General features: G+C 45.2%; 2 protein-coding genes across 2 annotated transcripts in view; one reads left to right on the forward strand and one right to left on the reverse strand.

Moving 5' to 3' along the window:
- Positions 1-15,087, forward strand: part of LOC139311654 (zinc finger protein 721-like) — a 34,909-nt gene that overhangs the window by 11,828 nt on the left and 7,994 nt on the right. The gene's annotated exons all lie outside the window — the stretch shown is intronic.
- Positions 1,874-11,350, reverse strand: LOC139311625 (zinc finger protein 773-like). The gene is made up of 6 exons (XM_070936107.1): positions 10,937-11,350; positions 10,590-10,704; positions 10,406-10,473; positions 5,554-5,683; positions 2,766-3,874; positions 1,874-2,705 (listed from the first exon to the last, which is right to left on the reverse strand). Exons 1-6 carry the CDS (start codon positions 11,348-11,350, stop codon positions 2,514-2,516), a joined length of 2,028 nt encoding a protein of 675 aa, XP_070792208.1. The 3' UTR covers positions 1,874-2,513.

Here is a 15,087-nt window from a genome sequence, read left to right on the forward strand (position 1 = left end):
CAATTGATTTTGTATCAGTTCCTGAAAATGTAACTTTGTTGCTTTAACATTTTAGATGAGTCAAGAAACATTCAGCATCAACTTAAAATTTTGTATAATTTGGCCTATCATTTGTGTTAATTTAATTGGAGGATGCTGTTTTGTTCAGCGTATTTCTAATTTTTGTAACATGTATTACTGCATTTCGCCCCAAACCGTCTCTCGCGCTGCCTCAGGGTCAGGTTTATGCCTTGTATAAGCAACTGCAGGGATATTCCTCTCCTGATAATAACCCCTTTTCTGGTCCCTCGTGACAAACAAAACAAAAAAGAGTGGAATGTAGAGGTAGGTCAAAGGTCACGGTGCCAGGCTTCGAGCAGCACACTGCCTTAACTCATGGACTTCCCGCCTGGACTACTGCAATGCTCTCTACATGGGGCTCCCCTTGAGGAGCACTCGGAGGCTCCAGCTGGTCCAGAATGCGGCCGCGCGGGTGGTTACGGGAGCGACATGGCGCTCCCATGTGACTCCCCTCCTGCGTGAGCTGCACCGGCTCCCGGTGGTCTTCCAGGTGTGCTTCAAGGTTTTGGTTACCACCTTTAGGACCGGGGTACCTACGAGATCGCCTTCTGCCACCAGTAGCCTCTCACTGACCAGTATGCTCCCATAGAGAGGGTCTTTTCAGGGTGCCGTCAGGCAAACAATGTCGACTGGCAGCCCCCAGGGGGAGAGCCTTCTCTGTGGGGGCACCTGCCATCTGGAATGAGCTCCCCCCCAGAGATACGGAGGATCCCGGATTTGCGCACTTTCCGCCGTGCCCTCAAAACATTCTTATTCCAGCAGGCTGGCCTGGCCTAACCGCCCTTTTAATTGCTTTTAAATTTGTCTTATAAATTGGGGTGTTTTAAATTTGTTTTGGGCCAAAGTATTTAATGTATTTTTAAATGGTTTTTTAATGTTTGTACTATGTGTTTTTTACCTTTTGGCTGTTCATCGCCCTGAGTCCTTCGGGAGTAGGACGGTATATAAATTAAATTAAATAAATAAATAAATAAGTAAATGCGCTGTAGGTCTTTCCTGCTTCTATGATCTAATTCTTGTCTTTGATCTGCATTATCTCACCTTCAGAGGATGGCATCTTGAGAGGGGGGTGAATATTTTCTAACCAATTAGGATGCTGTTACTGTCCAGTCTTTTATCTGCTTCTATAAAAGTGTAAAAAAATAAAGCTCTCTGCGAAAGCAGGAGAAACATCTTGGAACAGAGCAAAAGCCTGGATCTCTGATTTACAACACATTCTTTGTTGTTCTTTTTTGTTATTCAAAATTTCCCTAAATCCCTCCCCCCAGATTGAATGTCCAATCCCTACCCCACATAGTGTCATGTGGGGCAAATCTTCAGATCTTTTCATCCATCTGGAGTTCCAGGACGGTTGGCCTTGACTGGCTGTAAACAATTCCACTCAACAGCTCAGTAATTCGTGAGAGTAAACCTCCTTTATTCACATAGGCCATCTTCACACCAGCTCTCTTCCCAAACCCCAATGCCATGCCCCCCCTCCCCGTTACTATGGCAGCCAATAGCAGGCAAGCATCAAAGGGAAAACCCATGCTGGAGATCCAGTTGACACTCCTAATCCTTCTTTTCTGTAGACTAGCCACACCCAGATCCTGCAACCATTCTTCATCGTTTTAGTCTTCAGGCCCTTAATCATTTTAGCTGCTCTTCTTTGCACTTTCTCCAAAGTCTTAAAGATCTTTTTTGTAATGTGATGTGTTAGACTTAGCAGCAATCCAACCAGCACACAAGTAAATAATTCAGCAGGATTCATTTATACAAGAAACTTCTTTATATGCAATAACATACAGTATGATGCATGTATACAATTCCCATGCAGCAGAAGTCAGAACCAGAACTCAGAATCCAGAAGTCATAATCATAGAAGCAATATCATACAGAGGCAATATTGCAAGGACGAAGTAACTCTTATATACAAAGTCAAGCTAAGCCACGCCCAGGCTCTGAGCTATCTGGGTCACCAAACAGTCCCCATTGACTGACGTGTTACCATGTCTATTCCAATTAATGAACTCTTATACACTGACATGATGACCAAAACTGGATGCAGTATTCAAGGTGTAGTCTTACTAAGGCTTTATAAAACGGTACATGATTCTGATTCTATGCCTCTGTTTATATAATCATGGATTATATTAGCTTTTTTGGCTGCTGCTGCACACACGTGACTCATGTTTAAGTGATCATCCATTCAGACTCCCAAGGTCCACCTCACAATTGCTGTTTTTGAGCCAGGTTTCAAGTATTCTGTTTTTCCTGCCCAGGTGTAAAATCTTACTTTTCTCCACATTAAGTTTTATTTTGTTGGATTCAACCTTGTCTCATTTGGATCAGAAAGGCACAATATGCACACACATACAAATCTATAGAGACAGGGTGGGTCAGTGGTTAGAATGCAGTACTACAGGCTAATTGCCCACAGCCAGGAGTTCAATCCTGACCGGCTCATGGTTGATTCAGTCTTTCATCTTTCTGAGGTCGTTAAAATGAGGAACCAGATTGCTGGGGACAATATACCAACCTTGTAACCTGCTCAGAGAGTGTGGTAAAGCATTGTGGAGTATATAAGTCCAAGTGGAATTGCTATTGCTATATAGTTTCTCCTGAGCGTGGATCCTTTTATGAGAAGAAGACCATTCTGAGCAAAACTCTTTCTACATTCCATGCTTTTATATGGTTTCTCTCGTGTGGATCATTTTATGGGAAACAAGATTACCTCTTCGAGCAAAGGTCTTTCCACACTCCATGCAGTTATACGGCTTCTCTCCTGAGTGGATCTTTTTGTGGCTTCTAAGACCACTGCTCTGAGTAAACGTCTTTCCACAATCCATGCACATATACGGCTTCTCCCCTGTGTGGATCATTTTATGGGAAACAAGATAAGTACTTTGAGTAAAGGTCTTTCCACACTCCATGCATTTAAATGGCTTTTCTCCTGTGTGGATCATCTTATGGGAAATAAGATAAGCTCTTTGAGCAAAGGTCTTTCCACATTCCATGCATTTATATGGTTTCTCCCCTGTGTGGATCCTTTTATGGGAAATAAGATTACTGTTATGAACAAAGGTCTTTCCACACTCCATGCATATATATGGTTTTGCTCCCGAGTGGATCCTTTTATGGGAAATAAGATTACTATTATGAACAAAGGTCTTTCCACACTCCATGCATTTAAATGGCTTCTCTCCCGAGTGGATCCTTTTATGGGAAATAAGATTACTGTTATGAGCAAAGGTCTTTCCACACTCCATGCATTTATATGGTTTCTCCCCTGTATGGATCCTTTTATGGATCGTAAGTGTATTGCTCTGAGCAAAGGTCTTTCCACACTCCATGCATTTGTAGAGCATCTCCCCAGTGTGAACCCTTTCATGGGAAGTAAGTTGCCTGCTTGTTCTAAAGCATTTTCCACATTCCAAACATTTATTAGGCTTCTCTTTTGTGTCAATAGCTTTTTGAGATGTAAGGAAGTTATTTCCAAGAGAAAGAATGAATGTCCCATTGTAATTTTGTCCATTGTGTCTTCTTATAGCATCTTCTCCTTTGTTTTGGGTTAAATCCTGTTCATTTACTTGTACTTTAGCTTTGATTGGGTTCACACTTTTTCTAGTATATTTTCCCCTTATTTTCTGTTGTTGGGCAAGAAAGTCTTGCATCGGAGCATCGGTGTAAGATGAGCTTTCCCAATTCCAATTCTTTGACTGGTTTTTCTCATGGCTTTCTAATTCCATTTGAATTCCAAACTTCTCCCTTCCTTCTTTAGCATTGATCACTTGGAACAGTTCACAGGAATCTTGATTCTCCTGCCCATTATTACCTTCGAAGCAAAAGGGAAATGAAAATGATAACAAGGTTAGAGAAAATGATCAAAGTGTAGAAAGTCAACTGAATTTCCTTCTGAATTTCTCCAAAATTCCATTAGGTTGTATGTTTGCATGCCTACAGGGGTGTGATATGGACAGTATGATTTCTATATTCATTTATTTTATTTGTTTCAATTTACATGCCACCCCTCTCCGAGGACTCATGAGTCCAGAAAGCTTTGGAAATATCTAGAAAACATCTCTTTCTTTATAATTATCTATATATAAGCAAATCTCACTCAGAATCAGTTTTGAGTTAAGGAATAATCAGGAGAAACATCCAAGGAGGAATTAGGAGAAAACTTTAGAATTATTGGAGTGGGTTAATTTCAGCAGAGACCTTTGAGAAATGAAACAATTTTGAAACAAACTCTTTCTTCCCCGGTGTACCTTCAAGCAGTTGCTCCACGGTGTCTGTTTGGCGGGCGGGACCCCTGCTCAGCCCATTCCTTGATCCCAACGATGAGACTTTGGAGCGAAGTCCCTTCCCTGAAGTCTCCCATTGGCTTGTAAACACTCTTTGTGCTGAGACTGGAAAGGTTGGGAGGCTTCAAGAATGGCTATTTCGCTTCCCCAAAGTCTCATTGGCTTGCAAGGGCTCTTTGGCCGGATCTGGTACAGGCTTTAGTTTGCAGAGGACAGAGGCCTAAACTACTTTAGTACGAGATCACACGAGACCAGTAGTGCAAGATCTCAGGCTACTAATCTCACGTGATCTCACACCGCAGTACTTTAGGCCTGCGTTCTTTTAAGAACTGAGGACTGCACGAGATCCAGGACAAAATTCACTGAAAACGAAGAGGCCTTCCCTCTCTTTGCAAACCATTTTTCCCTGGATCTCATGCCGGCCTTGGTTAGCAGAGAAAAGACGCCTAAAGCAGTGTAGTGCGAGATCACGTGAGATCTTTTGTGCAAGATTTCCCACTACTGATCTCACGTATCTCTCACCACTTTAGGCCTCTTTTTTCTGCAAATTCACCAAAGTAGGTAAAGAAACTGATGGCTCACCACATCCTCTCAAGGTAAATCCCGGCAGGATGGGGTGGGGCAACAGGTAGGGCGAATGTTGTTGCAGCGCCTCTGCTGTCATTCATAAGTGTGAATGACGGCTGTGGTGGTGCAACATTCGTAATTTCAGGACTGAGTCTTAAGTACTTGGGAGTGGGCTGGTCGTAACTTAGAACGGTCGCTAAGTGAACTGTAGTAACTCGTGGATTATCTGTACCTTAGGATGCTCTGAGTGACATTGCATGAGGCCTTTATTCTTGAACTGGATTGGGAGAATGCTCTTCCATGGGCTGAGTGTGAAAGTTCTGTTATCAGACAATTTTGGATGTTTCAGAGGACAAATGACAACACGCTCCTCTCACATGACCTCCAGAGGACACAAAAGCACACCTTGTTCTTCTCAGCCCCCACAGGTAAGTTCAAATAGAAATGGAAAAATAGAGATGAGAAATGGCACAGAAAGCATCTAAGCAAAGAGATATTGACTCTTTCCTTCCTTGGAGCATGAGAAGATCCTTTCCTTCTCCCTCCCAGGAGACAATATCTGATTAGTGGTTTTTTAATAAAAACCCTAATTAAAATCTGTCTTCTTGAACTCTCTGATTGGGGACAAGAAAACTCTTACCGAGAGAGGCCACGTTCCTATGGTTTTCAAGCATGACTTCCGAATGCAGGGCTTTCTGGTCAGGATCCAGCTGAGACCATTCCTCCTCAGAGAAAGACACAGCCACCTCCTCGAAGGACTCAAGACTCTCCTGAACATGGAAAAAATAGAACAGAACAGGAGGATTCACAAGATTTGTTCATCTTCATCAATGATTTAGACAAGAGGATAGAAGGAGAACTCATCGAATTTGCAGACTAAACCAAATTGACAGGAATGAAAACACTCCAGAACTGCGGTCACCAACCGCAGTGGTCCGGGAGAAAATTTTGGTAGTCCGCAGAGAAATTGTTGCATTTCTCTTGGGGAGCTCAGCCAAGGTTTCCTGCGCCGCTTGCCCTTCAGGACTTTGACTCCCAGAGACAGAATGGGGTCCTTCAGGCAGTTAGCTTGGCCGCCTGTTAGCAGAGAGAAGCAGCTGGAGTCAACCCTGGCTTCGCTGTCCATTGCAGATGCTAGATCAGCCCCCGGCAAACTTTCGTTTCTCAAGGAGCACTCGCTGAAGAGGCACGGCAAACTTCGGCCCGGGCTCCTCGAGAGGCAAGAGTTTGAAGGGAACTGATCTAGCATCTGCAATGGACAGCAAAGCCAGGGTTGACTCCGGCTCCTTCCCTCTGCTGTAGTGCTTCCTGGACGTGGTTTACCGCTCTGAGCCCCAAGCGCCCCCTCATCAGTCCCCCGCAGCAGCTCTCCTCCAGCTGGCAGATCGAGCCCAGCGCCAGCTCTCGTATGCCAAGTCGAGCCCTTCGTCTACTTCAAGCCATCCCCCATTAGAGGGACCCCACAAAGCCTTCACCACCCCTTCCATCCTTCTGCCCCCAGCCTTTTGGGTGAGGTGGAAATCCTGGATCTTCAGAGGTTGGGTGGCCACGGCCGCGAAGAAAAGGAAGAAGAACAGCAGCGGTTCCAGGAGGAGGAGGAAACCTTCCCCTCTTCCTCCTGGAGATATCTTTGAGGTATCTTTGAGTGCCTTTTCTGTACAAAACCAACTGGCTCTTTCCCCTTCTTTCCTTGTGGCTCTTTCTGGGGGGGGGGGAAGACCCCTTCTTCTTTTTGTATCCAGCTGGCGCTTTCCAAACCTGGCTTTTCCAGCATTAGCTGCCCAAATCCCCTTTGATTGTGATTTTTTAAAATTATTATTTATATCGGCCGTCCCTTTCCGGATATCACCAGGCATTAAAGACTTCTCTTTGTATTAGATTGGTGGATAAATCCCAGGCATGAATATGCCTATGTATTTAAAATGGGAATGAGCAGAAATTCTTAAAAGAAATTTAGCATGAAGCAGGGGAACTGAGATTTGTTAGCTTTACTTTCTTTGCTGCATTGCCTTGCTTATGTTGTGGAAAAAATAATAATGGTGCACAGGTTAAGATTCTAAGTTGATGCTGATTAAATTTAAAACAGGACAGTTATGAACAGTGTACTGTAATGTCGGGAAGAAATGATAAAATGGAAAAAAGTTGTAGTGCTTCCTGGATGCGGTTTACCACTCTGAGCCCCAAACGGCAGGAGACAAGGGCAAAAGAGGTTTCCAGGCTGTGTGCCTGGACCAGGCACTTTCTCTCGGGCCTCCCACCTGAAGGCCTCGCAGAAGCAGATAGGTAGACCCGAAAGACAGCTGAGCCTCCACACCCCAGTGGTCCATGGGATTTAAAATTATGAGTTTGGTGGTCCCTGAGGTCCAAAAAGTTGGAGACCCCTGCTCCAGAAGATAAGCTCCAGATATAGAAGGACTGACAGATTGGGCCCCATCTAACAAAACAAAATCAACAGTGAGAAATGTTAGGTCCTAAATTTAGGAAAGAAAAGCCAAATGCACTGGCATAGAATAGGTGATACCTGGCTCAACAGTAGCAAGGCCAACAGCGGTCTTGGAGTCCTACTGGACATCCACTAAAACATGAGTCAGCAGTAGGCTACAGTTGCCGAAAAAAACCCCAACAGAATCATAGGCTGCATTAAGAGGGATAGAATAAAGATGACATGAAGTGTTAGTACCACTTTATAAGGCCTTGGGAAGACCACACTTGGAATATTGCATCCAGTTTTGGTTGCCAGATGTAAAAAAGATGTTGAGACTCTAGAAAGAGTGCAGAGAAGAGTGGACTGGAGGCTAAAACATATAAAGAACGGTTGCTGGAATTGGGTATGTCTAGTTTCATGAAAAGAAGGACTAGATGGGGTGACATAATATCAGTGTTCCAAGAAGCAATGGATGGAAACGATTCAAGGAGAGAACCAGCCTACAAGTAAAGAGAAATTTCCTGACAGTGAGAAAAATTAATCAGTGGAATGACTTGTCTCCAGAAATTGTGGGTGCTCCAACACTGGAGGTGTTTATGAAGAAATTGGACAGCCATTCATCTGAAATGTTATAGGGCTTCCTGTCTGAGCAGGGGGTTGGACTAGAACAGGGGTCCCCAACCTTTTGGACCTCAGGGACCACCAAGTTCATAATTTTAAATTTCGTGGACCACTAATATGAATCCAGCGTGCCGCTTGCTGAAGCACCTGGATTCCCAGTGATGGGATGGGGTCCTTCAGGCACTCTCTCTCTCTCTCCCCTCTCTCTCCCACTCTTTCTCTCTTTCTCTTCCCCCCCTCGCTCTCCCCCTCTTTCTCTCTCATTCTCTCTTTCTCTTTCCTCCTCCCCCTCTCTACCACTCTTTCTCTCTCTCTGTCATTCTCTCTTTCGGTCTCTCGGCCTTAAGAGTGGGGACTGATGTGTGGGTGGGGTGATGTGGGCAGTGCAGCCGTGTGTTCTCTGTGCAGGCCAGATTAATTGCTCTCCGGCCATATCAGGCCCAGGGGCCATAGCTTGAGGATGAGTGCAATATAAAAAATGCAAAAATACGAAAATTTCTCTGCAGACCACCAAAATTTACTCGCGGACCACCAGTTGGTGACCACTGGACTAGAAGACCTCCAAGATCCCTACCAACTCCGTTATTCTGTTCCATTGTTCCCAAATTCCCAAAGCAGAGATATTTACTAGCTTAAATTGCTACAAAAATCCTAATTTTAGGTGAGAAAATGGGCAAATCTGAAAACTACTTTCACTGAAGAAATATTTGGGTAAGTTTTATCAAGTTCATTGATTCTGCAAAACCTTCAGTGCCTTTCAGTAAAGTAATCCCACTTCTGGATCAACTGATCTATCACTTTGTCTGTCATTGATTGATCTAGTAGTCTGAGCCATTGGCTGAAAGGAAGAAAAGAAAGAAGAGAAAATTCCCTGAGAAAATCATTTCTCAGCCTTTGCAAATCGGGAATGTTTGATCTCCTAATTGAGGCGCAAATCAGAGGATTGGAAATTATTTTGTAGCCCAAAGTACCTTAATTACATGCTCAACACGGCCACTCCCTTTGGATTTTAATAGTCTGCTCTATTTTTTAATTCAATTTGCTTATTTTTTAAAATGTTATTTACACATATCAATGTGTGAATGGTGTGATACCTGGGGATCATACATTTCAATACCAATAAACATAGTATTGTTACTCATAGTTCTTACATTTCCTTTTCACTATTTCATATCATTTAAACATAACCCTTGCCACTGCCCTTCAGTTCCTAAACCTCCTCCTTCTTCTTTCATATATCTTAATATCTAATATGCCGCCCTGAGTCTTTGGAGAATGGTGGCATATAAATTGAATTAAATAAATAAATTAATAAATATATATATACTATTATTTCCCTCTTATTTCTATCTCTATTTTAACGTTTTCCCCCCATATCACTATAATATTCAAAGACGTTTCTTTTCTATTTTCCATCTTTCACCTGTTTTATTTATATTTCCCTTATTTAGCTCTTCACATCTATTTAAGTTAAAGTTTCATCCTTCATTCTTTCATTATTCAATGTCTGAATGTACGCTTCTAATACCAATCACAATCATTTATACATTTAAAGAACAGTGCCTTAAATTCATGTTCTTTCCAATCCTCCAATCTGTGTAATTCTACTATTGATAAACCTTTACCTTAAAATATATTCTTTCATTTTCTAATCACCCATGGTTTAATTCTAGCATTTCACTAATCATATTTTTATACATTATTTCATAATATCATCAATCAAACTGTAATTTTCCAATTAATGTTTAATTCTTACTTAGTTACTTACTTGCTTACTTAGAAAGTATTCATAATTTCTATATTTTACTCTTCATACCTATTTATATTAAGATATTACCCTAACGTCTGTTGCACTACATACAAAATAATTATCCAACCTATACAATTCTAATATTAATACACATTATTGAAATATATTCATAGAATATATTTTACTCTCTTTTCCCCACCTTATCCATCATCTCTTATCTCCGTAAAAACTTTTAGTCTTTTTTTTTTGGCTCGCCTCCCATATTCTTCTCTTACTCCATCTGCTTATTTTTGAACTACAGGTTATAAATATGGCTTTTTAAAAATGGTATTGTGGCAATGTGAGTATTTAATTATCTTTCATTAGCCTTGCACAATTCAAAGAATTAAAAAAAAATATGGGACTCTAGCAGTTCCTGCCACTGTGATACGTTTATTCCTATTTCTTGAAGGACTTTTTAAAAAATTGCTTTTCATAAACTCAAAGTTGGCGGAGTACCTAGCAGAACAAGATAAACAGAGGAAGCTATGTTAGCTGACAGGAACTTGAACCTGCTATTCTGCTCTGCATGTTGTGGAAGAACAGAAAAATAATCCAGGCCAAACAAGGGGGGAAAATAGAAGGAGGGAGCCCTCTGCACACCCACTTCACTTCTTTAAAGGAGAATAGAAATCTAATAACTTTTCCCTTTCTTACTTGATTTGGAGGTTCAACCGCTGTTTGATCCCCGTCATAAAAACCAGAAATCTTTGTTCTTTGTTTCTCTGTAAGGAATAAATAATTTCAAAATGCATAATTAACAAAATAGGAGGAGCTATTCCATAGATGAGAAGAGAGAGCGAAGGTAAGACAGATGGGAAATTGGAGGATCTTCCTTTACCTCCTGAGATATCCTGACTTGGATCTTCCCAAGGGATCCTCCTGAAAAATAGCTCCTGAGGGGGATTTGATGGGTTCTTCTTTCCCTCAGGATCTCTGATCTCTACAGTACAGCACTTCAAACAGGAGGAAGGAAAAAAGAAGCAGAATTAATGAATGTCACACGACATAAAGTGGATTCTTATATTTGGAATACAACCTCAAAGCCCCCAATATCCATCTGTGAGGTTGAGTGAGAAAACAATGGAACAATTGCCACATATGATGAATGCCAGAGAAGTTTGGGAAGGAGGGTGAAGTATTCAAACACTTTCTTTATTCCCTTCTGAGCTCCCTAAAGTCTCTCACCTGCAACTGGACCTGCTCCTTTTGCTCCTCCACCTGGCTCAGGAGGAGGCCTTCAGCCAGGGCCACTGCCTGGGAGCTGGTCTCTGCTCCACACTCCCGCACCCAGCCCTCCATCTCTGGGGGCAGAAGGAACAGGAGCTGCTCCAGAACCACCAGGTCCAGCATCTGGGCTTTGGTGTTCTTCTCTGGTCTCAGCCATCGCCTGCAAAAGCCATGGAGTCGGCTGCAAAGTCCTCGGGGACCCTCAGCCTCCAGGTATTGGATGGATGTCCAGGTCTGAACTTCTGAAGGGAGGATGGTTTCCTCCTCCAGGATCTTCTGCCCGGTTCTTGTCCAAAGCTTCCCCCACTTCCCAGGCTGAGCAGCTGAAGGGCCTTTTCCGGCTCCCTCCTTTCCAAAAGATTGTGTCTCCATCCTTTCTCTGTCCTGCAGAGCAACTGCAAATGGCTCCAAGGATTCTGGTGGGTCTCCAGATGCCTTTTCCTTCACAGGACCATTTCTGGTGCTGCAGGACTGATCCCTGCAAGGGATTCCGCTCTTTTTCTTCTTCCCCCAAGAGGAAGGTTTGCCTTGGAAAGACCACAAATGGCTTCCAGTTTCTGTATCTGAGATGGGAAGAAAAACAAATACCAAAAATTAGAAAGTGGAATTCAGCCACGGAGCGACCTTCCCCCAACCTGCCCGGGGGCCCCCCACCCCGTCCCCCACCTTCCCGGCATCCTGCTTCTTCCGCTTCCCCCTGCAGGGAGAGGGAGGATGGGGAGGATGGGGCCCGGGAAGAGCTCCCCCCTCACCCGGGGCACGTCTTGATGTCCCCCTTCCAGCCTCTACTGCAGCTACTCCACCTCCTCCGGGGCCCCAGGGGTTAAGGAGAGCGAGTGCAAAGTCGTAAACGGGCGTTTGTGCTGTCAATTCCTTCGACACCTCCTGTACAAAGGCAGCTGTGAGGTTGGCCCTCCAGTGGACCAATGGGGAAGCACGTGGAGTTCCCTTCCCTTGGCGGAGGGCACCCCCTGGTGGATTTGGGGCAAAGCGCCAGGATTATAAAAAAGGCGGGAAAGAGGAGCGCATGGGAGGGGGAAGGGAGAGGGCGGGGAGGATGGGTTTGGGAGTAGGAGGAAAGGCCCTTCCCAATGGCTCCCTGTCAGACAAAGGCTTCCACGTCTGTGCTTCTTTTCCCCCTTTTATATCAACCCAAATGCATTGAAGGAAGTTTTCGCCTTTCTTCTGTTGCGTTTCTAGAGCGGTTTGGTTATTTCTTCTATATAGTGCAACTCCACCTCCATCTCTTTCATTCGGCCTGCTTCTTATTTAGAGAAGAGAAGAGGAGAAGGGAAGGGAAGGGAAGGGAAGGGAAGGGAAGGGAAGGGAAGGGAAGGGAAGAGAAGAGAAGAGAAGAGAAGAGAAGAGAAGAGAAGAGAAGAGAAGAGAAGAGAAGAGAAGAGGGAAATGTTCTTTCTGGCAGCCCCTGGGATATGGGAAGATGCCATCATGTCTCCCCTTGTCCTTTTCATTAGACTCGAAAATATCCAGTTCCAGTAACCGTTTTTTAATATGTTTTTGCCTCCAACTTTGTTGCTCTTCTCTGCACTCTTTATTTATTTATTATACAAAACACAAAGAAAAACAGAAATGGGAAATTGAGGGAAGGAGAAAGAGAAACAGAGGGGGAGAGTCTGAGGCGCAAGAGAGAAAAAAAAAAGACGTTGATTTCTTTTTAGCACAGTGCAAGATTTTTTTAAAAAAGCCATTCTAGCCTGACAATTCTATCTAATACACAAAAGCAAAGTCATTTTCTCTCTTTCCTTTGAACACTTTAAATATGAAAATGACCAATTTAACGGCTGGAAAAGGAAACGGCAAAATGGTCTGGAAGAGCCTGTTGTGGCTGAGGGGGGGGGCTCCCGCCTGAGGGGATCTGCGCTCTGATTGGTTGCTGCTGGTGGAAAGGGGGCGTTTCCCTGTTTTCCCGCCTTTTCTTTCTGGGCGCTCTTTGAGATTTACCTCAGGATCTTCCTGCCTGTCTTCTCTGCTACTAATCTTAAATACGTTTATTTAGTTTATTGGCGTGGCAATAATTGTCGGAGGCTCGGCTGCAGTTTAACACCAACTTTATTTAACAGTTAATAGAACAACAAGAACGATCGTAACGAGAGCAACAACAACAACTGACAGCTCCTTAAATAGGAGCCTGACATACGGGGTGGACCAATACGCGAGCAGGAATTTCCCGCGACTTCTTTGCTCGCGTTTTAGCCAATCCGCATTGGTTAGCAACAGCTCCGGGGCTTGAAAACGTAGCCGCGAGGACTCAACAACGTTTATATGGAAATAAAAGTAAAAGTTTGTGTCCGTGTCTCCCTCTTCCTTTGGACAGCAGCTGCGCAATTACTTCACATTAAACCTCTTCAGTTGCAGCTTCTAGTCGGGGGTTTCTATTTTATCCCCTGAGAGTGTCGGAAGAAAAATCAGGTCCAGTTCCAGGAAGGGAAGAAAATGGAGGCTTCTTAAGAAAGGAGGTTGATTGACGGGCAGAAGCAACAGCAGCCTGCAGTCAGAAGAGAAGAGAAGAGAGCTGGAAAGGACCTTGGAGGCCATCTAGTCCAGCCCCTGCTCAGGCAGGAGATCCATCCTATACCATCTCTGGGGATAAAATAGGAACCCCCGACTGGAAGCGGCAACCGAAGAGGTTTAGCGTGGAGGAAATAGGCAGCTGCTGTCCAAAGGAAGAGGGAGACACGGACACAAAAACTTTTACTTTTATTTCCCTATAAACGTATTTAAGATTCGCAGCAGAGAAGACAGTCAGGAAGATCCTGAGGTAAATCTCAAACGGCGCCCAGAAGGAAAAGGCGGGAAAACAGGGAAACGCCCCCTTTCCACCAGCAGCAACCAATCACAGCGCAGATCTTCGCAGGCGGGAGCCATGCCTTTCTTCCTCGTACTCCCAAGCCCATCCTCCCCGCCCTCTCCCTTCCCCCTCCCATGCGCTCTTTTTTCCTGCGCTTTCTATTATCCTGGCACTTTGCCCCAAATCCACCAGGGGGCGCCCTCCGCCAACGGAAGTGAACGCCAGGCGCTTCCCCATTGGCCCACTGGAGGGCAAACGTCACGGCTGGCTTTGTGCAGGAGGCTGAGAAGGAAGTGACATCACAAACGCTTGCCTCGCTAGAACTTTGCACTCGCTCTCTTTAACCCCTGGGGCCCCGGAGGAGGCGGAGATGCTGCGGGAGAGTCTTGCGGGGGGACATCCAGACGTGCCCCTGGTGAGGGGAGGGTCCCATCCTTCCCAGCCGCCCTCTCCTTGCAGGGGGAAGCGGGTATGCCGGGAAGGCGGTGGGGATCCAGGGAAGAGCCGAGTGGGGGGAGGGGAGGCCAAGCAGGAGAGGAGAGAAGCCGGGCGAGGTGGAGGCAGGATTCGCACCAGGCTCCCCGAGGGCCCCATCCTGTCCCCGGAGGGGAGAGAAGCAGGACAACCTCTCCAGCTGCCTCCTTCCCGGCCCTGCTCGGGACCTGGGCTCTGCGCAGGAATGAGCCGCTTGGGGCAGGTTGGGGGAAGGTTGCTCTGCGGCTGAATCCACTTCCTAATTTTTGGTATTTGTTTTTCTTCGCATCTCAGATACAGAAACTGGAAGCCATTTGTGGTCTTTGCAAGGCAAACTTTCCTCTTGGGGGAAGAAGAAAAAGAGCGGAATCCCTTGCAGGGATCAGTCCTGCAGCCCCAGAAATGGTCCCGTGAAGGAAAAGGCATCTCGAGACCCACCAGAGTTCTTGGAGCCATTTGGAGTTCCTCTGCAGGACAGAGAAAGGATGGAGACACAACCTTTTGGAAAGGAGGGAAGCGGAAAAGGCCCTTCAGCTGCTCAGCCTGGGAAGGGGGGGAAGCTCTGGACAAGAACCGGGCAGGAGATCCTGGAGGAGGAAACCATCCTCCCTTCACAAGTTCAGCCCTGGACCTCCATCCAATACCGGGAGGCTGAGGGTCCCCGAGGACTTTGCAGCCGACTCCATGGCTTTTGCAGGCGATGGCTGAGACCAGAGAAGAACACCAAAGCCCAGATGCTGGACCTGGTGGTTCTGGAGCAGCTCCTGGCTCTCCTGCCCCCAAAGATGGAGGGCTGGGTGCGGGAGTGTGGAGCAGAGACCAGCTC

The sequence above is a fragment of the Pituophis catenifer genome, unplaced genomic scaffold (assembly GCF_029215685.1).
Source record: "Pituophis catenifer annectens isolate HBS135680 unplaced genomic scaffold, rPitCat1.0.hap2 SCAF_2, whole genome shotgun sequence".
NCBI classification, from domain to species: Eukaryota; Metazoa; Chordata; class Lepidosauria; order Squamata; family Colubridae; genus Pituophis; species Pituophis catenifer.

Excerpts from the sequence above, each read along its gene's own strand:
- LOC139311625 (XM_070936107.1), bottom strand. The coding sequence starts at position 11,350 with ATGGAGACACAATCTTTTGGAAAGGAGGGAGCCGGAAAAGGCCCTTCA. Across the intron at positions 10,705-10,936 it reads AGGAGCAGGTCCAGTTGCAG|TGCTGTACTGTAGAGATCAG; the intron begins GTGAGAGACTTT and ends TCCTGTTTGAAG. Across the intron at positions 5,684-10,405 it reads CGGTTGAACCTCCAAATCAA|GAGAGTCTTGAGTCCTTCGA; the intron begins GTAAGAAAGGGA and ends TTCCATGTTCAG.